Here is a 27642-nt window from a genome sequence, read left to right as displayed (position 1 = left end):
AAGTAGGTCCATACAGAGTGCATGCTTTCTTAAAGCTGGACAACATACCAAAATCTAGACCAGCCCAAGCATTCTGGCCTTGGGCAAGCTGATCAAACTGTATGGGGAAAGCAAAAGCGCAAGCAGGCATCTCCCAAGGAGGAGTGAAATGATTAGTACGAGCAAAGTTAGCAACTGCTGTTACAGGCGGAGCAGAAGGAAAAACCTCAGGTTTGGGCTGTTCGCTGAATGAAATGACCTTTGCTCTAAGTGGTTTAAGTTTTGACATATCCTGTATACATACATCTCCAAGCTGTTTTTCCAGGGATTGTGTCTGATTGAGCATAACATTCTTATACTTCAAAGCACCTTGCATATCTTGTTCCTTAAACTCATATTCATGTAAAGACCAAATAGTCTCTACTTCCAAATCAACATTATGCCCTTCAATTTGTTCTATGACAACCCGTATGAGTGACCATGTAACCTTGCCGATATGCTCGCAAAACATTTTCCATATGTCTAGATCGAGCGTCCCCTCCTCTGGGAACCACGGATTATGTTCCAGTAAAATATGATAGCAGTCATTCAACTGATCTCTTAAAACATTAACACCATTTTGTTTTTTTTGAATGCATTATAGAAATGAAAGGAATCTTACTGCTATGTTGTCCCATCCTGCTTACCTCTTTCTGCAGGGCTCGCCACTTTGTTCAGTCTTCCTTCAAGTCCCTGTTCCTGGCGCTACTTGTGGGGATTTTTCCCAGGGACTTGGAAACGGTGAACCTGAAAGAACAACACTTGGACAGTCTCTGCAAGGACTGACAAGTTTATTTCTGCAGTCAAGCCTTTTTATAGGAGCAAGGAACAAAGAGCTTAGAGCATACGGCCAGCAGAACACGTACAAGACTAAGATATAATCAGTAAAAGATACATCAAGGAACAACGCATTCTTAACGACCCATGTATTTATCTATGACCCATTTTCTCAAGCAACGTCTTTTATGTTTAATTGTTAAATCTTGGCGCCGAGCATAGCCAAAGGCAGGAAATGTTCTTCAGCAATCAGTACACAATGCCTGGGTACTTCTGGCCCTTCGGCATTTCCCCAAGGACCTTCTCCTTCAAGGCTATTTTGCACTGCGCCTCCCAACACAGCTAAGGTATAATGAAAGTTTACTCATGAGTTTGCTGCTGCTACTGCTAAGTCGCTTGAGTCATGTCCAACTCCGTGCGACCCCATAGACGGCAGCCCACCAGGCTCCCCCATCCCTGAGATTCTCCAGGCAAGAACACTGGAGTGGGCTGCCATTTCCTTCTCCAAGGCATGAAAGTGAAAAGTGAAAGTGAAATCGCTCAGTCAGGTCCGACTCTTAGCGACCCCATGGACTGCAGCCTACCAGGCTCCTCCATCCATGGGATTTTCCAGGCAAGAGTACTGGAGTGTGGTGCCATTGCCTTCTCCATTCATGAGTTTGGCTCATAATAAAATGAGTTATATTGAAAAACAGAAAAGAACTCACACTTCCTGTATCTACATCTCTGTAATGTGTCACCTCTTCTCATCAAGAGACAAAGTCTATTTCTTCACACCCTTGAATTGACATTTCACATATAATTTTGTAAAATAAGTCATTTGCCTTGACCAGTAAAAAGTGACAGAAGTCAGACTGTGTAAGCCCCAGAGACTTGGTCATAAAAGGTCTTGTAACTCCTATTGGCTCCCTTTTGACACCCTAAACAATCATGGGCCCTGCATGAACCATCAGATGACTGTGGGCAGCCCCATAAAGGGACCCAAGTAAGTACAGCAGAACTACCTGGGCTGCCAACCCCAAGATCATGAGAAATAATCAAGCGCAGAGCACCTGATTTTAGAGGGGTGGGGTGGGGTGGGAGGTGGGAGGCAGGTTCAAGAGGGAGGAGACATATGTTAAAAAGAAAAAAAGAAGAAGAAATCAAGCATTGCTGTTGTTTTAAGCCACTAAGTTTTGGGATGCTTTTTTGGTTTGGGGGTTTTTTTTGCAGCAAGAGAAAATTAATACATCTTTTCCAGAGTTTGTTTTGGTCCACATAGTCAAAGGCTTTGGCATAGTCAATAAAGCAGAAGTAGATATTTTTCTGGAACTCTCTTCCTTTTTCAGTGATCCAATGGATGTTGGCAATTTGATCTCTGGTTCCTCTGCCTTTTCTAATTCCAGCTTGAACATCTGGAAGTTCACGGTTCATGTGCTGTTGAAGCCTGGCTTGGAGAACTTTGAGCATTACTTTACTAGCATGTGAGATGAGTGCAATTGTGCAGCAGTTTGAGCATTCTTTGGCATTGCCTTTCTTTGGGATTGGAGTCTGACATGACTGAGCAACTGAACTGAACTGAACTGACCTGAACAAAATCTAAATATCCAGCCAAACTTTAAGTACACTGGCTCTTTGAGAAGTTTCCTAGTTTAAAGGGCTTCCTTGATAGCTCAGCTGGTAAAAAATCCGCCTGCAATGCAGGAGACCCCGGTTCGATTCCTGGGTCAGCAACATGCCCTGTAGAAGGGATAGGCTACCCACTCCAGTATTCTTGGGCTTCGCTTGTGGCTCATCTGGTAAAGAATCTGCCTGCAATGCTAGAAGACATGGATTCGATCCCTGGATTGGGAAGATCCCCTGGAAAAGGGAAAGGCTACCCACTCCAATATTCTGGCCTAGAGAATCACAGTCGGGCATGACTGAGCGACTTTCACTTTCACTCACTTTCTAGTTGGAAAATGAAAGTACAGTCTACATTGCTACACTCCAGTTTGCCAAATATATTAAATATATTAGTGTCTCCTATGAACTAATAGTTCATAAGACTAACTCTTTTTTTTAAATCTTAAGTTCCCCAACCAGGGATAGAACCCAGACCAGACCCTGGTAGTGAAAGCATCAAGTTCTAACCATTGGACTGCCAGGGAATTCCCATATAACTAAATCTTAAAATGATGAGATTTTCTACTTGGAAAAGAATTTTTCAAAGGAAACATTGAAATGCTTTCAATTTTAAATTCTTTGATTAGAAGTAAATACTACATTGACATGAAGAAAAAACTAGATACATATGGATGAGTGTATATAAACTAACAAATTCTTAATAATTATCTAAGGGAAAAAAATCCTTTAAAGGGCTTTTGAATGAAAATAAAGAAATGTTACTTTGGTTTTATGATCTCAGGGTTCCCACACTGTTCCCAAAAAAAAGTTCAAAAGAAATACAAATGGACAATAAGCTAATGGGCAATCAGCCCATAAAAGGCTGAAGAGAAAATAAAAATGAATACAGAAGATTTCAGGTCTAAATTCCCTTCAAATGTATTGTTGCAAATTGAAAGATATTTTTAAATCTTCTTGTCCTTAGATCTTAAAATCAAAAAATAGAAGTTACAATAGCAAAAATAAATGAGAATTAAATTTTAATCCAAATTCACTCAAATTGAAGTAAATTGGTATATGAACTTTGGACATACAAGATTTCTGTATATTTTTGTTCTGATTTTTCCCACATTGTAAAATAAAAATGCAAACATGGCATTAACCCTTATGTAAGACTTTGAACTTTTCTTTCTAAAAGCCTAGATTAAATGAAACATCCTAAATTACTTATACTTGCTTTAGAGATAAAGTAAGTTATTACCTTTGTCATTATTAAGAGCATATAAAAGTATGTAGGTGGGCACATGGATGTTTAAATAAGTTTATTCTATTAATATTTAAATTTAATAATTCAAATAATGTCTTTTAAAATGATTTTCTTAATCTTAGTCATTAGTATAAATTCCATAGACTACTAACTTAGCCCATTTGCACAACCTGAGTAAAACTTTAAGATGCTACATTTGGAGTCACAAAAAGCTGGACACCATTTAACAACTGAACAACAAGGGTTAATACCAAGTTAGAGAACAAGTCGGAATCCAGCAACACTGAGTATGCGGGTGATACAGATCAGTGGGAATTCTTTCACACTGCCGGCGGTAATGGAAGTTGGCACACTTAATTTTGAAACAATTAAGCATTGTCTTGTAGATTAAACATTCATAATTCTACTCCTTGGGATATACTCAAAAATCTCTTGCCCATGTGCACCAGGAGGCAGCAACAAGAATATTTTATAGCAATAATTCATTCATTATAGCCCAAAGTGGAAACAACTGAAATATTCATCAACAGAAGGATGAACAAGGAACTTAAGTAATATTTGTGAACTGCAGCTCTGCACCAAAATAAGAATGCTTGCAAAATACAATGTTGAATGAAGGCAAGCTAATCTCAGAAAACTACAACAGAATATCATTTTTAGAAAACTCTAAAATAAACACATTATTGTTTAGAGAAGCATAAATGTGTGATAAAAGTATTTTGTAAAAAGTAGAATAGTGGTTACTTTGGAGGAAAAGGCAGGGAGATAAAACAGAGGGAGGCACAGAGTTTCAATGTCATTGATAGCATTCTTGTGAAGTTAAAAGGAATTTCTTGATTGTGTTCATAAATTATATGTTAAATTGAATGAAGTCTTTGTAGCAAGAGTTACATAACTGATTATTTTAAACAATGAATAAGGAAGGCTCAGTTACAATTTAGTAACTGATGGGATGTGGGAGTGAGGGAGAGTTGGGAAGAAAGGTTTCCAATCTGGGAAACTAGAGGGGAGGATGGTTTTAGTTATTACCTAATTGCATTAGTCAGGAAAAGCTAGATGCTGAAAGAAATACATTAGACCCACTAGGAGGAAGATTTGGGTCCCAACTCCATTTACTCCCAGCTTCCATTCACTCTTCAGTTTACCAGGCAAGGTCACTGATGGCATTGTAGGTCCCTTGAAAATCTGGCTGTTCTCCTTTGTCTAGTATTGAGTACTCTGATATACAGACATAGGTCTCTTCAGAGAGGATTTGGATAATATTTATTGAATATATTTGTGGTAGCATTGCAGGATTCCTTTCAAAAGAAAGTAGCTTTCCTTTCAATCAATAACTAAGACCTTGAACCTGGTCACAGGATCATGCTTTTCCATCGCAGCAACTGACGTCAGCACGTTGCAATTCTCTCTTGGACTATCCACCACTCACTCCATGGAATGCTACGGTCTGTTAGTCATTGCCCTAGTTTCTTATGGGTCAGGGTCATCTGATTTCCACTCCAACCTTGCCATCTATTACAGTGATTATGGCTGCCTTGCTCTTATGATTAACTGTTTCCAAACAGCCTCTGCTATTCAGAATCCTACCATCATCCCAACTGACGCTAGGAAGCACAATTTTCAATTAATCTTATATGGGGCTCAGTAGAGCTTTTAAGATTAATTAAAAATTGTGCTTCCTGGTCTCAGTTGGGTTGGTAGGATGCTGTAAGAGCTTTTTAATTGCGCCATGAGCCCCAGGACAATTTTCATTATTCATTTAATTTACTTATTCATTTATTCTTCTTTTGCAATTTCTAAGTTTTACACATTAGATTTCCTAGATCTGTCATCCCAATCCCTTGTCTTTCCCCTCATTATTATGTCCGCTTTTCTATAACTTTCTACCGTCTTTGCTTGCTTTTCAGATCATCAGTTTGGTTCTCAGTAGGGATTGTCCTCCTTTGTTTCTCTATTGCATTTTCACTTAGAAAATAGTGTTATTAATCTTATGGTTACCAGGGGCAAAGGGGGAGGATAAATGGGGAGATTGGGATGGACATGTCAGATCAGATCAGATCAGTCACTGTCAGTCGTGTCTGACTCTTTGCGACCCCATGAATTGCAGCATGCCAGGCCTCCCTGTCCATCACCAACTCCCAGAGTTCTCTCAAACTCACGTCCATCGAGTCAGTGATGCCATCCAGCCATCTCATCCTCTGTTGTCCCCTTCTCCTCTTGCCCCCAATCCCTCCCAGCACCAGAGTCTTTTCCAATGAGTCAACTCTTCGCATGAGGTGGCCAAAGTACTGGAGTTTCAGCTTCAGCATCATTCCTTCCAAAGAAATCCCAGGGCTGATCTCCTTCAGAATGGACTGGTTGGATCTCCTTGCAGTCCAAGGGGCTCTCAAGAGCCTTCTCCAACACCACAGTTCAAAAGCATCAATTCTTCGGTGCTCAGCCTTCTTCACAGTCCAACTCTCACATCCATACATGACCACAGGAAAAACCATAGCCTTGACTAGACGGACCTTTGTTGGCAAAGTAATGTCTCTGCTTTTGAAAATGCTATCTAGGTTGGTCATAACTTTCCTTCCAAGGAGTAAGCGTCTTTTAATTTCATGGCTGCAGTCACCATCTGCAGTGATTTTGGAGCCCAGAAAAATAAAGTCTGACACTGTTTCCACTGTTTCCCCATCTATTTCCCATGAAGTGATGGGACCGGATGCCATGATCTTCATGTACACACTACCATATAATATACAAAATAGTTAAGTAATAAGCACCTACTGTATCTGGGCTCCCCTGGTGGCTCAGTGGTTAATGATCTGCCTACCAATGTAGGAAACATGAGTGCAAGCCCTAGGTCAGGAAGATCCCCTGGAGGAGGAAATGGCAACCCACTCCAGTATTCTTGCCTGGAGAATCCCATGGCCAGAGGAGCCTGGCAGGATACAGTCCATGGGTTTGCAAAAGAGTCAGACATGACTGAGCAACTAAACAACAACTGTATAGCACAAGGAACTCTACTAGATAATCTGTAATGACCTGCATGGGAAAAGAAATGAATGCATATACATATATGTATAAATGATTCCCTTTGCTGTACAGCAGAAATTAAGGCAACGTTGTAAATCAACTATACCTCAATAATTTAAAAAAAAAAATAATGTTTATTAGTCCAAAGAAGTCTTTTGTGCTCTATTGACATTTTCTTGGGAATCCTGTGTGTGGTTTGTGAAGTTCTCTTCTGAATCTCTTATCAATTGGCCATGGACGAGCTCTGTTCCAATACTCTCCCCCTTCCTCCTAGCCCATGTAAATGAAAGCAGGGCCAACAAGCATGCAACACCCCCAGTCACCAGGGAGCAACTCATCATCTGTCAGTGTCCTCTGCAACACCTTTGATGGTCAAGGCAAACCCTGCTCCATCAGATTCAGCATGGATCCTGAAGGAGCTTGGCTTCTTGAGATAGGGGCCAGGCTTGGGGTGGGGGTATTCATGGCTGAGAAAAGATTATTTTGTTTGGCTGATTGATCCAGGGATCAGTTCGACTTTTGTCCCATTTAGCATGAGAAATAATTGTGCATGCTTATTTAATGAAATGAAAGAGCCAGTTGTTGTTCAGTTGCTCAGTCTTGTCTGATTCTTTTGCAACCCCATGGACTTTAGCCCTCAAGGCTTCTCTGTCCATGGGATTTCCCAGGCAAGAATACCAGAGTGGGTCACCACTTCCTTCTCCAGGGGATCTTCCTGGACCAGGGACTGAACCCACATCTCCTGCATTGGCAGATGATTCTTTACAACTGAGCCACCAGGAAAGCCTAAAAGAGCCAGTAGGGAGGGAGAAATTAGATTAATTTTTTAGGCAAACGTATCCAGTCTTGGGGCTTTAAACACCATCTATATAAATAAGACTCTCAAATTTATATACCAAGCCCTGACTTTTCCCAAGACTTACATATACAATTCATCTATCGATACTTGATGTCTATACTTGAAGCGATCTCTGCCTCCCATCTCACATATTCCATATAGAACCTATTTTCCTTCCCAAACCTGCTCCACCCAGTTTCCCCTTTATCTGTTGAGGGCAACACCATTCCTGCAGTTGTTGAGGCCAAAAGCCAAGGAGTCAGCCTTCACTTCCTGCCCTCACCCTCTACATCCAGTCCAGCAGCAAGTTCTAACAGCTGTACCTACAAAATCCGTCCTGTTTCCTGCATCTCTCTGCCACCCATCCCTATCCTCACACCATCTCCAGCCTAGACCCTGCAACCAGAGCTGTCTTTTTTATTTATTTACTATTTTTGGTTGTGTTGGGTCTTCATTGCAGCACGGGGTTTCTCTAGTTGTGGTGAGCAGGAGCTACTTTCTAACCATGGTGCTCGGGCTTCTCATTGCAGTGGCTTCTCTTATTGGGGAGCATGGGCTGTAGGGCACACAGCCTTCAGTAGTTGCTGCACGTGGACTCAGTAGTTGCCGCTCCTGGGCTCTAGAGCACCAGCTCAACAGGTGTGGTGCAGGGACTTAGTTGCTCTGCAGCATGTGGCATCTTCTCAGATTAGGGACCAAACCTGTGTCCCCTGCATTGGCAAGCGGATTCTTTACCACTGAGCCACCATGGAAGCTCCCAGATTTTAAAACTAAATCATACCATGTCACTTTTCTGCTTAAAACTCTCTAGCGTTTTCTTGTGGAATTTAGAATAAAATTGAAATTCTCCACCATAATTAAAAAGAGCCCAGCTATCATGCTCCTGACCACCTCCACCCTGTCTGCTACTCCTCCTCTCCCTGTACTCCAGCTCCTTCCCCTTGGACTGCACAGGCTCTTCTAGCCTCAGATCAGAGACTTTGTCATTCCCCCTGGGACCTCACCAGGCTCCCACCAGAACCCCTCATACCACTGGCTCCTCCCACTCAGACCACCTCACGACAAAGGCCTTTTCTGACCACACATTGCCCCCACAAACCCTCCACTGTACTTTCTAGTGCAATGTGCGATTTTATTTCTTCAAAGCACATTGACTGAGGTTTTCTTTTTATTTGCACATTGTATTAGGCTGCCCTGGGTCTTAGCTGCAGCATGAGAAATCTTTAGTTGCAACCTGTGGGATCTAGTTCATTGACCAAGGACCAAACCAAAGACCTCTGCACTGGAAGCATAGAGTCTTAGCCACTGAACCACCAGAGAGGTCCCTGAGGTTTTATTTACTTGTTTATTCTGTTGCTCCTTCAACTAGGACATTAGCCATGAGAGCAGGGACCTTGTCTGCCTTGTGAATTGCATCCCTGGTACCCAAAAGCATCTGGTTCATGATGGGGGTTCAATACTTACTGGCTGAATTTGACATGGCCTCAGGCATCTGGCCCTGATGATAAAAGCATCCACTTGGACATCTTCATGCTGCCAAACACAAGGCAGAGCAGATCAACCTGGAGATTTTTACTTAAACCAGAAGTCAACTCAACTCCTAGGCTATTTCCTCTGCCAGACATTTCTCCTTATCTCCACACCACAAACTCCTGCATCAGCCTGCCCAGCCCACTCCCAGGACTGTGGGCCCTGCACCACTGCCCTTCAGAGACCCAGGTGCCAGCAACAGATGCTCTCCTCCCCATTATGTTGTCTGGTTTTTTTTTTTCTATAAAAGTATTACACACGCACTAAAGAAATTTGTAAATTACAGAGAAGTATGACAAAGCAGGGCAAAAGTTGCTCACAATCTTGACACATTTAACATACTGGGAATTTCTTCTTTTCATTGCATTTTCTTCTTGAGATAACTTGTAAAATGTTTGCTAACCTTTTCTCATTATATTGTTAGCTTTGTCATTGGATATTGTTCCCTAAATATAACTAAATAGCTAAATAATATTTCACTGTCTGGATTGCTGAACCAGTTCTCTTTTAGACATTTCAAATTCTAACATGGCCATAGACATTTACCTCCAAATATAAATATGCATATTTTAAAATTTTTCCCTAGGATAGAGAACCATCTTGATATGTCTCTAGTTTCTGATAAAACCCGGCAGAGCCAGCATTGAAATGCTGGCATCTCAATGCCCTAAGCATTGAAAAAGACTACTGAAGTCTTTCCATGTGATAATTTGTAATAAAAAATACCAAGCAATTATATTGTACCCCATATTTTTCTGTATTGAAGTAACACAAGTAAAAAATTGCTAACCACCTGACTCCCCTGCTAAACATCAGCGCCACAAACACAAGGACCCTGACCATCTCATTCGTGTACCTCCCGTGTACTAGGTGCTGAATAATTACTGGGTAGATGCTGGGTAATTGATGTTCCAGTGCGAATTTGAAAGATAAAGAGAGAAAAACTTGAACACCAACTTCCAAACAGCAACTCCCTTCCCAGCACACCAAATGCACACCCAATAGCAGGACTCAAAGCCATGTCAGTTTCATTTATTCTTCATACAAATATTTTACAGCTTTATTTTTTAAATCATTTACACATATTCATACAAAGAAAAATAAATTTCAGGATGGAACCTTGGGAGCATGGTAGTTTAAAAAAAAAAATCTCTCTGGTCATTAGCTACTGAAGACAAGGCAAGCGGCTTCGTGGCCACCTCAGGCATTTTGGGGGTGAGTGTGTCTCTTGGCAGAATCCATGCTCACCCTCCCCCTGTGGAGGTGGTGAGGGGGAAGAAGGAAGGCAGAGGCTCAAGGTAAAGCTGAACCCCCTCTTTGTTGGGGATCTGGCATGGTGGCAATTTCTGAACCGGCTTTCCAGAAGAACTCGCAGGTCGTTCTAAGCGGAGGGGGATGGCCGCACTCGGGACAGTCCTCGTCCCTGGTCTGTACTCCCTCCACAGGCCCCAGACCAGAGCCCTGGACCTGAGCCCATCTGGTCCCTTCGAGGCTCAGTCCACAACAAGCCTTCCTCCCCACTCCCCCCACCCAAACACTCTGCAGCAACTGACCCCGGTAGCCCCTGAAGACCCCTCCTGCAATGATGCCCATCACTGTGTGCAGCAGCAACCAGGAAACCCAAGCTGCAGCCAGGGGAGGTCCAAGGATAACAGAATCACAAGTACCCCTAAAAACCTGGCTCCACTGAGCCAGATCAACACTTCAATCTTACATGCTACCCTAGACACGGTCATCAAAGAGGTGCTTGGTAGGACCTGCCCCACACCACTGCCTGAGGAGGCTGCGTGATTATCAATTCCTGGGAAAGGTCGGGGGAGGACAGATGTTACAAACATGGCAGACCCATCAGAAACGGCAGCTGATGACAACAGTTACCCTCTATCTTTGGGTCCTAACCAAAAAGCAGCACCAAGAAAGGGCATGATGAGCAGAGATAGGGAGCTGGACGGACAGCCCTTGAATTACCAAGGGCTCCGATGACACGGCTCCTTTTCCTACAATTATGCAGGAACTAGAATGCAGACTACCCACCCCTACGTGGAGGTGGCCCCTGAGAGGCAGTACCGCTTGTGGTCATCAGCCCACCCCCTTGGTAGGCCCATTTGGGGAGAGGGAATCATGTCCAGCACAGGGACCCCTCCAAGCAGACACTCGCAGGGCAGCTCATCCCACTGTCACTGGGGCAGGCCGAACATCGCCAGGAGGGTGGGCAGGTCCCGGGCATCGGCTGCCCCATAGGCATCACTCTGGCCTAACATGGACAAGGCCAGACGCAGGGTGCTCCAGATATTCTCTGACATGGAGCCCCCTTCACCCCGAGGGCCCCGACTCTTCCTCTGCATGTTCAGGGCCTCCAGAAAGTGCTCCACAGCCTCCCTGCAGGGCAGAAGCATGAGAGCTGGTGAGAGGACACCCAGGGAAGAAGGCAAGTCAGTGGGCGAGGGGAGAAAGCAGCTGGGCCTGGTGGTCAAGTAACAGATCAGAGGAGAAGCCAGGGCCCGCGGCAGGGAGTTCATTCATTCATTCATTCACTTGTTCACTCATTCATTCATTTACTCAGTCACTCATTCATTTGTTCACTCATTCATTCATTTGTTCATTCATTCATTCATTCATTCATTCATTCCCTCCTCGGCAGACACTCTTACCGGTGGGCCCCAAGGTTGATACAGCTGATGCCCAGGTTGTAGCGAGACCGGATATAGCCAGGCTGGAGCTCAAGGGCCCGGCGGTACGCAGCTACTGCTTCTTCACTCTGGTTTCCATTGGCCAGGGTGGCCCCTAGCTTATTCCACAGCAAATAGTCCTAAGACAGAGATGGCCAAGGGTTAGAAACACCAGCCAGGCTCACATCCAACTCTGCCCCATCTCCCCTGGTTCCCCACTCTATTTCTCTAGCATGTTACGATCCCATTCCTGTCTCCACAGGTCACGATATTACCACTCACCCTCGCAGACTCCCCTAAGCCCAGATGAGCTTGGACTCCCGCCCTTCCCGTCCCAATTCTCCCAAGGAAACCAGGACGCAGAACTGGAAGGAAACACCCCGTGACACTGAAGGTCCCATCAAATGACTTCTCCCCAGGACATGGAGTCGGGGCCTCTCTCCCCTCCTCCCCAGATGCTCACGTCGGGGCGGACGCTGAGTGCAGCGGTGAAGCAGTCCACCGCCTTGTCATACTCCCCACTCAGGTTGAAGAGGACCCCCAGGCCACACTGCACGTCAGGGTCGATGGATGTCGGGTCCAGGCGCACAGCCGCCAGGAAGAGCTCTTTTACTTCAAGAAACAGGGAGCTGGGTGAGGAAGACAAAGATGCAGAAAGGCAGGTGGATGGATATGTCTATATTCCCAGTACTCCCTTCACTAACCCACCATGCATCCGTCCACCTGCACCCTTCCTTCCTTCCAACCCTGAGTCTCCCAACCCTCTGGAACTGAGCGGCAATCTACCCCAACTTCCACTGTTCTGGTCCTCCCTCTCCCTGGTCACCACCCGCCACCCCAGGAGCCCCTGACTCACTCGGACAATAGGGACCCCAGGATGCGCTTGCTGGAGCCCAGGCCCACCCCACCGGCCCCCTCTTCCCCGGGTGCCACCAGGTGGGCATAGGCCGGCGTGTAGCGTAGCCAGTCTCGCAGGGTCTCACAGGCCTGCCGCTGCAGGGACTCATTGGTGAAGCTCACAGCCAGTGCCATCAGGGCCGTCCGGTTGTCTGGCTTTAGCTCCAGGCACCTGTTTGGACCGAGAGGGACAGGGCTGGTCTCAGCAGCAGCACCCTGCAATCCAACCCGAGAGTTACCTGCCAACTCCCTCCATCCAGATACAGAGGAATCCCCTACTGGTGGGTCATTAATAAAGTCACAGATCTGAGAAAGGGGACATTTCAGCAGCTGAGGAATCAGCCAGGGTATGGAGACAGTCATTCCCAAGTTCACTCCAAACCTTAGAGTTTCATCATGAGAAAACACTTGTTAGTGGCCAGAAAGAAGACCAGGACATGTCGTTCTAAACACTGTTTGCAGAGCTCCAAGACCACCTCACCCCTCCCCGACCCGTGCCCCCTCTTCAGAGTACTCACTTCCGCAGCGCACTGATGGCTAAAAGTTCTTGCTCGTTCTCTGCCTGGGTGGTCCCCAGATACTGCCAAGCCTAGAGAGAAGGTGCCAGATTTCATCACCCGTGTAGTCATCCTCCCTTCCTCTGGCTCCCCAAAGACTCACCATCTCACTCCCAGGCCCCCACCCCAGGCCGTCACCCAGACCCTAACCCTTATGCACTATTTGCTTCGGGGCCTCCCTCAAGACTGGCGGAGCCCTCTCTAATCAGGTCAGAAGGAGGAGCCACTCACTTCCATGTGCTTGGGGTCCTGCTGCACGGCTGCCTCGAAGAGCAGCACAGCGTTGGGCAGGTCCCCCTCCTGGAGCCGCCGCAGGCCCTCCTCGAAAGGCTGGGGGTGGTCCCGCAGGGGGTTCTCTTCCTCAAAGTGGTACCCCTACAAGGAAGAGGAGCCAGGTGAGACCCGGTCTCAGAAGGAGGAATCTCAGAGGGAGCCGCTATGGAGCAGTGGGAATGAGAGACGACAACCAAGACAGGCAAGAGGCGGAGAGGAAGTGGAGGGCCTCCACAAAGGGATCTGGAAAAATGCTGGCAAACCCTTCATGTCATGAAGGAGACTGTCCGCAACCACAGTGAAGTCAGCCCATGCTGCTACCCTGCTCCCAGCAGCTGGAAAGCCTGGCAAACTCTGATCCACACTGCAATTAAACTTATTTTTAGGAAGTCTTTATCGGCTGATATTTCCACATCCTTGACTCCTCAGCACTGGACAGAGCACATTTCTTAACAGGATCTGCTTAGGGTATGAGATAAGCTCTCTTTAGCTATTCAAAGGGCATTTCTTGTTATCTTGCAATAGTGAGATAATATATAAAGGAAATGTGATTTGAGGCTCTGCTATTCAATTGCAACTCTCACCCAGCTCGCAGAGTCCTGTGCGCACTGACAGGATAGTATTCAAGCACTTTGAAAAACTTAATTTATTCTCCAGTTTCATTCTTAAAAGTTATTAGTATTAATCTGTATCTGTTGTAAATGAAAGCTAAATTCCAAAATCCTGCAGGCAGAAAAGGCTTCAGAGTCACGTCCTGTTCTAGTGGAGGTGTTCTCATTTGAGGGGTTAGGATGCTATTGTGCTGAGTTCTGTCCCGGGGCCATCCACGCAGCAGAGAGGTGTTAAGTAAACTGGATTCCTGGTAAGCATGTGACTGTGACAAGGGAACAAAACGCTCCTTTGAGGAGAGCAGGGGTCACCACCACAAAACAACACACGAGAATGAAAACAAGATACAAGACACAGGGCAAGGCCCTTTCTGAATACAGTTAAGGACAAACCAGAATAGAACTACGAAATAAGAACATAGATGAGGCCCTTCTTCATTATAATTGTGAAAGAGATCAAGAACCAGAAATGCTTAAATCCTGCCAGCAAAGTTATAAGCCATCAGATGCAAATTATTTGTGACAGATAAAAATTAAATAATTACAATGGAGATTTAAGAAACGCGACATACGGGAGATGGACTTGGGATGTTGTTGTTCTCAGTCACTAAGTTATGTCCGACTCTGTGTGACCCCATGGACGGTAGCCCGCCAGGCTCCTCTGTCCATGGGATTCTCCCATGGACAAGAATATTGGAGTGGGCAGCCATTTCCTTCTCCAGGGATATTTCGTACTCAGGGATCGAGCCTGGTTCTGCATTCCAGGCAGATTCTTTACTGTCTGAGCCACCAGGGAAGCCCATAACAACCTACAAGATGCAGGATAAGCTTGGGATCACTGTTACAGCCTAAAAAGTCTAATCATTAGGCCTGATCCACTGTCTGGTCTGCTCAAACTTTCAGAGGATCATACTGCAAAAACAGGATCACTACTAAGTAGAGTGTATCCCATCACTGAATTTTCTCCTTCATTTTAACAGTCTACAATAGCTGCTCAAGGTATGGCTGCAGTCTTGCAAATTTAAGGACCATAAATAAAAAAATTTACATTCACAGACCCATGAATTTACTTGACAGAGTCAGAGCCACATCTGAAAAAAAAAAGAAAAAAACACTACTACTGACGTATAATTCAATAACAGCAAAAGGCAGATAAAATCCGGATTGTTCATATGTGATAACAAAGCTTAGCATATTTTTGTGGAACATTAATTCAAATGCTTCTAATCCTAATTTTGCAATATCCCACCCAAGGTATCAATGACGTCAAAACAGGGTTCAAGAATCTAAAAACAGGGACTTCCCTGGCAGTCCAGAGGTGGAGAGTCTGCCTTCCAGTGCAGGGGACCACCTGGTCGGGGAATAAGATCCCACATGCCCTGCAGCATGGCCAAAAGAATAAATTAATTTTTAAAACAATAAGTAAATAGATACTAAGTTAGAGGGCAGAGATGGCCTACTACCTAACATTTTCTACCAAAGGAGCTATCAATGTCCTTAAAATGCTTTCAACCAACCTCCAAAGCAGAGCTCCTTCTTCTGAGCTCTTAACGCATCATGTGCAAACCTCTATTTCAGGTACTATGTCACTTATTACTGCTATTAATTTTTATATCCCAAGAATAAAGAATACTTTCAATGATTGGAGAAGAACACGGAGTGATCCTAATGGTAAAGAATCCACCTGCCAATGCAGGAGATTTAAAAGACACAGGTTCGATCCCTGAGAAGGGAATGGCTACCCACTCCAGTATTCTTGCCTGGAGAATCCCATGGACAGAGGTGCCTGGCAGGCTATAGTCCATGGGGCTGCAAAGAGTTGGACACCACTGAAGTGACTTAGCACACTAGGGAGTAATCCAGGCTTCCTTTTCATGGAAGCGGGCTCAAGAAAATGATTATTTAAATGTGGGTACCCTTCAAATTCAGGATTAAAGGAGAGACAATAAAAGAAGGAAACCTCGCAACGTGAAAACAGCCACTTTTCACCTTGTCATAGGAAGCAGACGTGAGGTCGTCATGGTCAGAGAGCCAGGGGTGGGCCTCAGCGTCACGCTTTGCCATCTCCTCCAACTCTGCCTGCAACTTGTCCCAGAAGTCAACATCAGACTGTAAGGGAGGGAGGGCAGATAGGGAAGAAGGTCCATTGTGACGGCCCCGCACTGCTCTCAGTGCAGTAGCTCTTCCTTTCCCACGTATCTCCCTATGCAGTAACTCTTCCTTTCCCACGTGTCTCAGATCACGGGAAAGCTTTCCTTTGCTGCTCTTCCCAGATGCTGTTCCCAGATCCTGACTCAGTGGGCTGGGAGGCCCAGGAACTGCTGTTTTCGACAGGCACCCACACCATCCCATGGCAAAGGAAATGGCAACCCACTCCAGTATTCCTGCCTGGAGAATTCCATCGACTGAGAAGCATGGCAGGCTATATTCCATGTAGTCGCAAAGAGTCAGACACGACTGAGTGACTATCACTCACACTCACATCCCACCCCAAGTAACTCTGACACAGATGATCCAGAATATTATGAAATACTGCTACTGCTGCTGCTGCTAAGTCGCTTGAGTCGTGTCCGACTCTGTGCAACCCCATAGACGGCAGCCCACCAGGCTTCCCCGTCCCTGGGATTCTCCAGGCAAGAACACTGGAGTGGGTTGCCATTTCCTTCTCCAATGCATGAAAGTGAAAAGTGAAAGTGAAGTCGCTCAGTCGTGTCCGACTCTAGCAACCCCATGCACTGCAGCCTACCAGGCTCCTCCGTCCATGGGATTTTGTAAGCAAAAGTACTGGAGTGGGGTGCCATTGCCTTCTCCGTCATCTCTAATTTTGGGACACCCACTCTCTCCATAGGAGCATTTCCTCCTGGCTTGGTCACACTTCACCAGCTGTTCTCACCTCTATGGCCGACTTGGCTCGTTCAAACTCCATATCGAGGGCAGACGTGTTTACTGGTCTTGTGAACTGGTCAACCCAGGCCTCTGACGTACCCTGTAACAAAGCAGGCTGGTCATAGCACCACCACCAATTTTCTACCCACTAAACACCCAGTGAACACCCATTAGACACCACCAGCCTGGGCACTTCTGAGAAGAACATTCTCAGAATCTCTTTCCCGCCCACTCAGGACCTGGATGCTACCAAACAAGCTGGCAATAGGTTCCCTTCACCCTCTGGGACCCCTGAGCCCACGGCCGGGGGCACCAGCAGCTCTGGGGTGGGGCTGGGAGGTGACAGGAGCCTACCTGCTGCTGAATAAACTCTGCCGCCCACTGCTCTGCCTGAGCTCGGCCTGACCCTGCGCCGGACTCCAGGGACACCTGCCCCTCGCCAATCTGCCGCACGAATTTCAGGAACTGGGGCACAGAGATACACACAGGCCACTTGGGAGAGGACTTGCAGGTGTGCCCTCTCGACCATGCCCAGAGGAGCCTGCACTGACCCCTCCCCCTGAGGACCACCTCTAGCTTCAGACAAGGTACGCTAAGGACCCTGGAAAAAGCGGAGAGCAAAGAGAGGGGGATCTCTGGCTCTAAAGATGGTAGAAGACACAGAAAAGACAGAGGGTTAGCAGGCAAGGAAGTGCGGGCAAGAAGACTGGGGGAAGAGGCAGGGCCCTAAGTCTCTGCTCCCCAGAGAGGAAGGAGTGGACCCCGGGTCCCAGCTCTTTCTCTTTAAACTAAACGGGGGTAAAGGAAGGGCTCCCCTGACTTCTCAGATGAAGCGGCAGTGGTGAGATGGAGCTCACCTCAGAGCCAGCCAGCTTGGGGTCATCCACCTTGGCCACAAAGTCGCTGGCTGCGTGCTGCAGGTCCTCCTCGGGCTGGTATTCATCATGCCTGGAACAGGCAAGGATGCGCCAACTGTACACGCGGGTCTGCCACTACCTTGCCCTCGCCGTTCCCCACTCCTCGCCTGCAGTAGTTAGAGTTCTCATCGGGGAACAGAGAGGGTGTCCACACTCCCACGAATTCCACTTTACATTAAAGAAGGACCTCTGGGCAGGAGGGGCAGAGCACTAGCTACGCGCTTCTACCTCTCTCTTCCCCAAACCATCTTTGGGACAGAGAGAAGGAACAGACAGTAGCAGGCTCCAAATTAAAGGGAAACAGGTGCGTCAGATAAAGCTATGAATTCTTGGTACAATAGTTAGGGTTCTTGATTCAGTTACATTTGAAACATAAATGAACTGGGATAATAGTACAAGTGGAAGCCTTAGAGTAGGTAATGAAGGGGCTGCAAGTAGGTTTGAGGATGTTGATGGAGGAGCTTGGGGGGCACAGGAGCAGACAGGGGGTTGAGGGAGGGGACTGTCCAGTGCTCATTCCACGGGGCCCATCCAGAGAGAAGAGGCTGGACTCACCAGCGATCAGCGGCAGCCGTTCCCTCCGGCTCTCCCAGCCACAGCTTCTCCTCTGACTGCTCCAGGTACTCCTCAGCCCAGCGGGCCGGAGACACAGACAAAGGGTCTGCAAGGAGCAGAGAGGTGGGCAGTCAGCAAGGGAGTAGGGAGGGGAGAATATGAACCAAGTCAAGGCAGAATCCCACAGACACCCCTGGTCAAAAGAAAACACTACCAAGTTTTCAATATCCAACTTACTCCCCAGGGGCCTGGGGGACAAGTGTACTGAGCTGGGGACAGGAGACCAAATGAGGTGGCTCAGGAGAGGGGTATGAACCAAACCCTTTTTGTTTGAAATACAAGAGTGCTCACTAAGACAGCAGGCACCGGGCCTCCAGCTTCCTCAGAGGTGATGCGGGGACCTCAGGGGACCAGGGAGACATGGGCGCTCCCACTCCTTAATCAAGCCTGTCTGTCCTGTCTATACAGTTCACGCCCTCCAGGCCACAGGAGGCTCATATTTCATCCTAACATAATGTACCACCAAGAGAATCTGAGGAGCAGAATGCTGAGCCAGACCTAGAGATGTATGGGCCCACTCTGCCCACTGGGTCTTTTTTTTTTTGAGATGTAACATACAAACACAAAAGTATGTAGAGTGGACCAGACTTAGGTGTGCTGCTTCATTAATTTCTACCTATGAACACACTCCAGACCACGGCATGGACCGTCTCCAGTTCCCTCGCGGGTTCTCGCAGGCCCCCACCACCACCCCTCCCCGGGATAAACACTATTCTGACTTCTGTCACGTCTGACTGGTTTTGAGAGCTACGTTTTTCAGTCTAATTCCAGAAATTGTCTTAGAAGCTCTCGTGACAAAGGTTGCACCAAGGCAATCTCAGAATAAACATAACAAATGAGGCTGCTGAACTTTCCTCAACCTGCAGGACTTTGCTCTTTACTATTCTGAGGCCAGAAATAAAAAGAGAGAGAGACAAATTAAAGGATTTAAAGGGGCCCTAAGGAATTAGTACACGAAGTGAAGGGCGGGCTTGTGGCCTTCTTTCCTTCCTGCTCGGCCCTCTTGCCCTTACACGTGGTCATCCTGTCTTTTGAAGCTCTGTCACTACTTTTAACACCAAGGAGGCAAGTTGACTTTCTCAGTTGATTTATAACAGAACTTTCTATTCCATTGAACTGACACTCTGTCTGAATAATTTCAACAAGCTAATCTCAACATCTGAGAAAACAATGCCAAAATCTGAAAAAGAAAAAAAAAAATCAAGACTCACAGATATCACCTAATCATAAATAATGAGTGACTTATTAGCAATAAAATGAAAGATACGGTTGACAACTCTTTTGATCATGGACTTGGTCTCTTAATTTCAAGAGCTCCTAACAATTATATCCTGATTTCCCTCACTGGCTTTTACAGGCAACATTTCTCTTTCCTTTGCCCCAGCTAGACTGTTGGCTCAAGTCTGGAGACCTAATAAGGAAATGCCTAATACCCCTATCCTGTTCTGTTGAAAAATAACCAGTCCTTTCTCCTCACCCTCCAGTCATGCCTTCGGCTGGAATGTTTCGCAAAAGCATATTCTGGCCACAAATACCCCTTGAATTACAGAGAACACCAGTTCTGTGCAATCCTCCTTTACAGGACAAGAAGTGACAGAAAAAGTATGAAATGACCCAGACTCTACAATGGACAAGAAGTAGTTTAGGGGAAAAAAAAAAAAAAAAATCCCAGAGATGCATCATCATCAAAGAGCCATAATTTGGTATTTAACCATATTGGCCATGAGATTCAGGATTTTCTGGCATTGGGAATCTACTCCAACAAAGGATGTAAAGTAAAATAATCAAAAGAATACTACCTGGCCTTCAATGCTTTTTGAGAAAATCTTATAGAAAACCAGATCCATGTGCTTGCCTGTGAGATTGAAGGAACTAAGGCCTGCTGAGTGGGAGGGACTATCCAAAGTCAGGAGATCCTAGAGTGATACCCAGCAACCTAACCTAGATACCAGACATCTGACTCAGAGCCTCCACCTCACTTCAATTCTCAGTGTGTGTTCATCTCATCTAGAAACATGAACACCAACAGTCAAAAACTCAGAATTTCCTACCTCTATCTGTGGAAGTTTCCACATCTGCTAAATAACACAGTGGTCTAGAGGCAGGTTCTAGGGCCTTCCCTGGTGGTCCATTAAGAATCCGCCTTCCAATGCGGGAGACACAGGTTTGATCCCTGATTCGGGAAACGAAGATCCCACACGCTGCGCAGCAACTAAGCCCACATGCCACAACTACAGAGCCCGCACCCTGGAGCCCTCCCGATACGGCCAGAGAGAAGCCCGTGTGCCGCAACTAAGACCTGACACAGCCAAATTAATTCCTTACATTTAAAAAATAAAAAAAGAGAAAGAAGGCAGGTTCTAGGGTCAGCCTACCTGCACTCGGATCCCAACTCTATCACTGACTCACTGTGCGTCTCCTGCCCCAAGTCTCCCTCCCCACGAATCAGTCAACCCCCTAAGTTTCTAAGTCCTTATCTGTGAAATGGAGATAATAATAGCTACCTCACCAGGATTCTTGTGAAGACTGGATGGGATAATGCCAGTGTAAAGCACAGAGTAACAAGTATTAGCTACTATCATCATTCCTGTCTGCTCAAGGCAAAGCCATACAAAAGTGGAAACATCACAATGAGATTGTTATTCCTTTTATTCCACAGCCTTTCTGCTGCCATTAAGGGGAGATCTATCGCCAATCACCATCTGCTAATTCTGGCCACTGGTCTTCCTATGGAAGAGCAGGTTTATCTCTCATGACTGTCATGTAAACCCCACACACCATGTTACCTGAGGCGGTCTAAACTCAAAACCCCTTAAAGATGTTTCTCTTCTCTAGAGCTGAGCAATCACAAGATGGATAGTTATTTGGCCCAGAAGATTGCCAAATAAAGGGGGAGGGTTGGAGTTCCGTCAGGAAATACATCAGACTCAAAAATGAGCTTCACGTGGTAATGGAATAATTCTGAATCTTGATTGCAGTGACAGTTACACAAATCTGCATGTGATGAAACTACATGAAACTATAAACACACGAATAAAAGTACGTACAACTGGTGAAATCTAATAAGATACATCAGATCAGATCAGTCGCTCAGTCGTGTCCGACTCTTTGCGACCCCATGAATCGCAGCACGCCAGGCCTCCCTGTCCATCACCAACTCCCGGAGTTCACTCAGACTCACATCCATCGAGTCAGTGATGCCATCCAGCCATCTCATCCTTTGTTGTCCCCTTCTCCTCTTGCCCCCAATCCCTCCCAGCACCAGAGTCTTTTCCAATGAGTCAACTCTTCACATGAGGTGGCCAAGGTACTGGAGTTTCAGCTTTAGCATCATTCCTTCCAAAGAAATCCCAGGGCTGATCTCCTTCAGAATGGACTGGTTGGATCTCCTTGCAGTCCAAGGGACTCTCAAGAGTCTTCTTCAACACCACAATTCAAAACATGGATCATGGCAATTTTCTGATTTTTATATTGTACATAACGAACAAATGCAAAATATGACCAATGGTGAAAACAGAGGGAAAGACACATAGAAACTTTCTGTACATGTTTTTTGCAACTTCCATAGGAACTATATTTCCAAATACAACATTAAAACAAGAAAAAATGGTTTCTTACTAGATTCTGGAATCCTTACAATGGAGACTTAAAAATATTAAAGATTTAAAGAATATAACCTTCTCTCAACTTGAAGTCTACTTATCCACAAAGAAACAGGCTATGTCACTACTCTGAAAATATCAGCCATAAATGCTATGAGGTTAGTGTCCAGGGATTCCATGTCCACGGATTCAACCAATTACAGATGGAAAATATTCAGAAGGGGTGGGGGAGGGGAATTCCAAAAAGTTCCAAAAAGCAAAACGTGAGTTTGTGAGCATGCTGGCGACTATTTACAAAGCATTGGCACTGTATTAGATATTATAATTAATCCAGAGATTTAAAGCATATGGGAGGTTAGGTTCTATGCAAATATGACGCAATTTTATAATAAAGGACTTGAGCATCCACAGGGGTCCTGAAACCAAATCTCTGCAGATACCACAAAGGACTGTACTAGGAAGTCAGTTCCCTCTAGTTCTTTCTGCCAGATCTCAACTCTTTCATTCAATAAATCCTGAAGGGCCACTACATACAAAGCAATATATTACTGCAACAGAGCATTTATACGAAGATAGATCCCACACAGCTCAACTTTCCTTTCCAGTTTTCCACATCCTTGCCTCCAGGAAACAAGAGGAGGAAGAGAGAGATCTCCCAAAGAGAATTTAACATGTAAGACAGGTCCAGTACATTTTTCTAAAGTAGCTCTTCATTTACAGGATAAGGAAGATTTCAATGGCTCCAAGCACTTGAGTAATTGTAATAACAAAAATCTCATCAATAATAACTAAAAACTCATCCTGAGTTATCAAAAATGACTGATGCTCATGAGTTATAACAGAAGTATCTCTGTAATAAGAGCACTTAAAGCTAAAGTTTGTACAAAAAGGTGAGTACTAGTCTGGTGGAGGGAACTTTGTGGTTAAAGCTCAGATTTTCCAGTTGAGGCAATTTCAAAGAAGATTCTCAATGATAGTGTAATGGTTTTAAGTACGGAGCCTGGAGTCAGACATAAGTTTGAATATCATCTCTGTTACTGAATGATAATCAGACAAAACTCAATTTCCGTGTCTATAAAATGCGGGCAGAATATCTACCTTTTGTCACTGAAGCTCAACTGGCTTTGAGAATATGAAGTGCCCAGAAACCAAGAACACTCACTGTTCTTCCTTAAACTCCAATTTAAAAGAGGGAAAGGGAGTCATGATAAAAGAGACCAGCAGCTTTATTTTATTTTAGTTGCTAGATTTTGGGGGTTTTCTCCTGTGTGTAGAGGAAGGCCTATCTTTAGGACAATAAAAATGATTGGGGGTGGGACGTACCCATTAGGTCATTAATCATGTCATGAAAATTCAGTAACTATGATGACAGGAGGACCCTGAGAGGCCAGAATCTTTGTGACTTTCTCCCTTTATCTCTCTTGTTATCTTGATTTCTTAAGTGGAAATAGCCTAAGAGTGCTCACTTTGAGAGCAATCAGGAAAAGCAAAGCTGAAGAGAAGGCCCTTGCTCAGGCCTGTCCTCAGACAGGCTGAGGGGAGAAGCAGCAGTCCCACAGGGTGCGATGACCTTGGACAACTCAAAGATGGAAAGTTAGGCTGGGACCCTGAAGAGCTTAAGATGCAGGCCTGGCAGTACAGCATAATGGCTAAGCCCACCAACTCTGGAATCATTCAAACCCAGAGTCAAATTCCAACTCCACCACTTACAAAGCCATGATTCCCTGGGCAAACTACTTAATCCCTCAGCCTCAGTTTTCTTATCTATGTACTAAGAATAAAAACAGTAACAACCTCAAGGGTTTTCAGGGAGATTAAATGGACAATGCATTTAAAGCACTAAAACAAAGCCTAGCTCATGGTGAAGTAAACATTAGCTCATATTATTAATTTTTATTATCATCACCAAGACCGTATACTTCAAGCCTTTGAACTCTACAATTCCACTTTCCAAGGCTCCAACCCTGCTCAGGACGACTTAATGCCAGAATCCCCAGGGATGCCGTGAGCAGCTCTTTCTTCCTAGGCAACGCTGCCACCCATCCAATCCGTGGATCCTCTCCACCAAACTACAATAATAAAGTTCCAGGTAACAAAGAAGAAAACCTAACTCCTCATGTTCTCTCTCTCCTCCCAGTCTCTTAACCAGTTCAAACCCACTCCTCTGCATAATATAAGTTTCAATTCCCTTTTACCATCTAAGAGAAACCTGGTTCAGTGCCCTATAGAAGAGAGTCAAGAGTTCAGAAAGGTCATAAGCAGCTGAAATCACTCTATATAGATGAGGGTTTAAAAAAAAAAAAAAACATGAATGAGGATAACAGTGTAGAACTCTGCCCCATAGGAACCATTTTAGATTTTCCCATGACAAGCCTCACCTGTAACCTCAGAGATGAACTCTTGGGACCAGTCAGTCTCATTATACTCCTGAGTGACATCCACAGCATCTCCAGCTGCGAGAAACTCCTGGGCCCAGTTCTCGGACAAGGCCAAGTCTGCCACACCAGGGGCTTCAGAGAGAGAGAGAGAGAGAACTGAGGAAAATATACATCATTCCATCAGGCCTCAGGAACCCTGTTGCTGCTCTTGTTTAGTCTCTAGGTCATGTCCAACTCTTTGCAACCCCGTGGACTGTAGCCCGCAAGGCTCCTCTGTCCATGGGATTCTCCAGGCAAGAATATTGGAGTGGGTTGCCATTTCCTCCTCCAGGGGATCTTCCAGATTCAGGAATCAAACCCGCGTCTCCTGCATTGGCAGGCACATTCTTAACTGTCTGAGCCACCAGGGAAGCCCTGAGTACATGTGAAAACACTCTACTCTATTTGTCTCCTTCTATAACTCAGTTCCCCAATATCAGCGGCTTCCAAATACAAAATCCCCTTGTCTCCATCTGCCCAGAAAACGGTGATTCCCCTCCCTAACACCAGACCCTGGACCCACCTCTCTGGGGTGCCTGGCGGAAGTTTGACTGTTCAATCTCCTGCATCTCGGCCAGGAGGTCATCCATCTTGAAGGTCTGAGGGGCACGGGACACAAGAGGTGCATTCTGGTCCTGGAGGAACTCAGCCACCAACTGTCAGAAGAGAGATGGTAAAGCGAACCCAGCAAGAAACAGGGGCCCATTCCATGAGGGACACAAACGTCAAACACAAGGAAAGGGAAACCCAGAACCCATAGATTTGGAAACGCTCAAAGAATACGTAAAGCAACAAAATTCTGTAAAGCAATTATCCTTCAATTAAAAAATACATAAATTAAAAAAAAAACAAACAAGAAAGCTGAGGCAACTCTCATTGGATCAGGGAAGTCTGCAGACTGAAAAATGCGTGAGCCGAGTTTAAAGTATGAGCAAACAAAAAATGAGACAGGAGAGACTGGTATATTTACCTCATCTTCAGAAGCTACCCCCAAAGGCTTAGAGACCTAAGACAAAAGAAAGAGATGATATGGTAAAGTAGTGAAAACCACAGACCCTAACTCAGCCCTGGGTAAAAATTCCAGCTCTTCCATTCACATGACCTTGGGCAAGTGACAGAACTTCTCTGAGCCTCAGTTTCTTCATTCACATCCACAGCCTTCCTCTATACAAAGTCGTTCAATGCCTAATACAGTAAAGCTGACTCATCAGAAACTGCTATTATTTGAAACACAATAAAGCAAGCAGTTATCCCAAAGCGTGCATCTGGACCCTCCATCCCAGGTTTCCACCTCAAAAGCACTCACCGCTTCCGAGGCTGGGGCTCCTGGAGGCCAGGGGCCGGGCCTCAAGCCCTCCTGTCGAAGGGCCTTGTCCTGGGTGAAGTGCCCGGCCAGCTTCATGAGTGGGTTAGCACCCCCACATTCCGCCTCCACCAGCTCCCGCATTGCCATGGTGACCGCCGGCTCTCTGATGGGCAGAGGTTTGGAACTGAGGTCCAAGAGCCAAACCCTTCCCCAACCCACAACTCTGCCCAGATCTGGGGGAGGCAGGCAGACGTCCGTCCCAGGTGATTGGCCGCGGGCCACTGCGCCTTCTCGGCTTGCCCCCACCTCTGCCAGGAGTCGGGGGGCCGGTGCCCTCCTGCCGCCCCCCTCAAAGGCTACCGCGCTCCGCCGGGGCCTCTCCAGCGGCCTCCACGACTGCGGTCTCAGGCAGCGGGACAGACGGCGACCGCCCCCCACAGACGGGCCGGGACCCCAAGGAACCAAGGGGGACCATTCCGCAGCTGAGCTGTACGCGGACACTGGCCGGGGAAGGAAGAGGGGGCACGCCGCGGGGCAGTCAGTCCAGGCCCCCACACCCCTGTCGCCCGGCGAGCACCACAGGGGGCCCATTCCCGCCCCTTAAGTCACCTGGGCCCCACCCCCTGTTCGGCCGGTCGTGGCCCACCCCTCCAGCGCTCCTAGCACCCCATCTCTCCCGCCCCGGTAGCAGCTCAAGCCCCGCCCCCGCTCCCTGCGAGGACACCGCAAGGGCGGGGGGAAGACCAGGAAGGTGTCCTCGCGCCCCTCGGGGCCCAGAGCTCACCGCCGCGCGCGGAGCCGCACGATCAGGCCCGGCACCGGGTGCTGGCCGGAGAGGACTGGAGCGGAGGGGGCGGGGAGCCAAGGGCGGGACTAGGGCTTAAAGGGGCAGTGACCGTCGCGCGGCTGCCGCTGCCCTGCGGAAGCTGTTGGAGTGGGCGGGGCTTTAAGTATGCGGCGCAGCGTAATGGGCGGAGTCATGGGTCTTAAAGGGGAAGTCTTGGAGCGTCGACTAGGCGAGCGTTCGAAAAGATCGTGGACGCTAGGACATATTTGATGTAAATCTCAAAGAAGAATGGAGCTAGGCGGGCTTCCTGGTCTTTGTGGGGAAGCCGAGCACGCGGATCGTGGACTCAGATCGTTCTGCCTCTTCCCGGGGGGCGCACTGTGACCCCGACATGTTCCCTCCCTTTCTAGGTCTCGGTTTTAGAGAAAGGCCCTAACGCAGGAATAGTTGAGGTCAAATCCGGGGCCTTCCCCAGCTTTCCAGGCCTTCCCCAGCCTTCCAGGCCTCCCCGCTTCCAAACTGCCCCTAGCAGGACAGCGTCACAGTTTCCATGGTGACAGAGGCCTGCTCCCGAATCCCTCAGCCACATCTACGTATTGGGGAAAATAGCACAAAATGACAAATTCCGGTGATTAAAATAGGGTCCAACACATCCTGAGACTTCAAGCTGGTAACCTACAGGGAAGGTGCACAGTGAGTCACTTCTCTCCCCTCCTTCCTCCGTCGCCACCTGTCAAGGTCGCCGTGGTGACCCTATTCCCACGGTCCCAGACTGGGAAAGCACAACTATCAATGCAAGAAACGATTTTTAATCACAGAATAAACCTTAGGTCCCACCATCTGCCACAAAATTGACCCTGGTGTCAAAACCTCAAGGACACTGGAAGACAAACCTTGAAATCTCACCGGCTTCCAAGTCCCAGGGTGTCCTGACGTCATGAAGAAGGGCAGGAGGTGCTCAGGGCTGTGGGCAGTTGAGCAAGGACAAGTTTGTGCCAAAAGGAAAAAAAGAGTACCATCCCAGCTTAGGGTGCAGGAGAGGAAGGTTATCAGCAGGTGGCGCCCTGGGCCAGGCT

General features: G+C 46.6%; 1 protein-coding gene across 3 annotated transcripts; it reads right to left on the bottom strand.

Moving 5' to 3' along the window:
- Positions 1-10078: 10078 nt before the first annotated feature.
- On the bottom strand, positions 10079-27596 carry PEX5 (peroxisomal biogenesis factor 5). 3 transcript variants are annotated; one of them, XM_025283143.3, is made up of 16 exons: positions 27460-27596; positions 25780-25942; positions 25444-25479; positions 24997-25129; positions 24435-24566; positions 18395-18500; positions 17780-17870; positions 17277-17387; positions 16930-17022; positions 16026-16145; positions 13387-13530; positions 13117-13187; positions 12558-12770; positions 12165-12330; positions 11684-11841; positions 10079-11411 (listed from the first exon to the last, which is right to left on the bottom strand). In XM_025283143.3, the coding sequence occupies exons 2-16, from the start codon at positions 25924-25926 to the stop codon at positions 11210-11212; spliced, it is 1923 nt and encodes a 640-aa protein (XP_025138928.3). In that variant the 5' UTR covers positions 25927-25942; positions 27460-27596; the 3' UTR covers positions 10079-11209. The 3 variants fall into 3 exon arrangements, with proteins under 3 accessions (XP_025138928.3, XP_006065926.3, XP_006065927.3); XM_006065864.4 differs by lacking the exon at positions 27460-27596 and adding an exon at positions 26564-26720; XM_006065865.4 differs by lacking the exons at positions 17277-17387; positions 27460-27596 and adding an exon at positions 26564-26720.
- Positions 27597-27642: the final 46 nt, after the last annotated feature.

Source organism: Bubalus bubalis, chromosome 4 (assembly GCF_019923935.1).
Source record: "Bubalus bubalis isolate 160015118507 breed Murrah chromosome 4, NDDB_SH_1, whole genome shotgun sequence".
Taxonomy (NCBI): Eukaryota; Metazoa; Chordata; class Mammalia; order Artiodactyla; family Bovidae; genus Bubalus; species Bubalus bubalis.
This window is presented reverse-complemented; position numbering and strand designations above follow the sequence as displayed.

Bases quoted from the DNA above. Each gene is read 5' to 3' on its own strand.
- PEX5 (XM_025283143.3), bottom strand. From the start codon at position 25,926: ATGGCAATGCGGGAGCTGGTGGAGGCGGAATGTGGGGGTGCTAACCCA. The intron at 12,771-13,116 runs GTGAGTACTCTG...CGGTCCAAACAG, and splicing joins GCCATCAGTGCGCTGCGGAA to GTGCCTGGAGCTAAAGCCAG. The intron at 11,412-11,683 runs GTAAGAGTGTCT...TCTGCCCTGCAG, and splicing joins ATCAACCTTGGGGCCCACCG to GGAGGCTGTGGAGCACTTTC.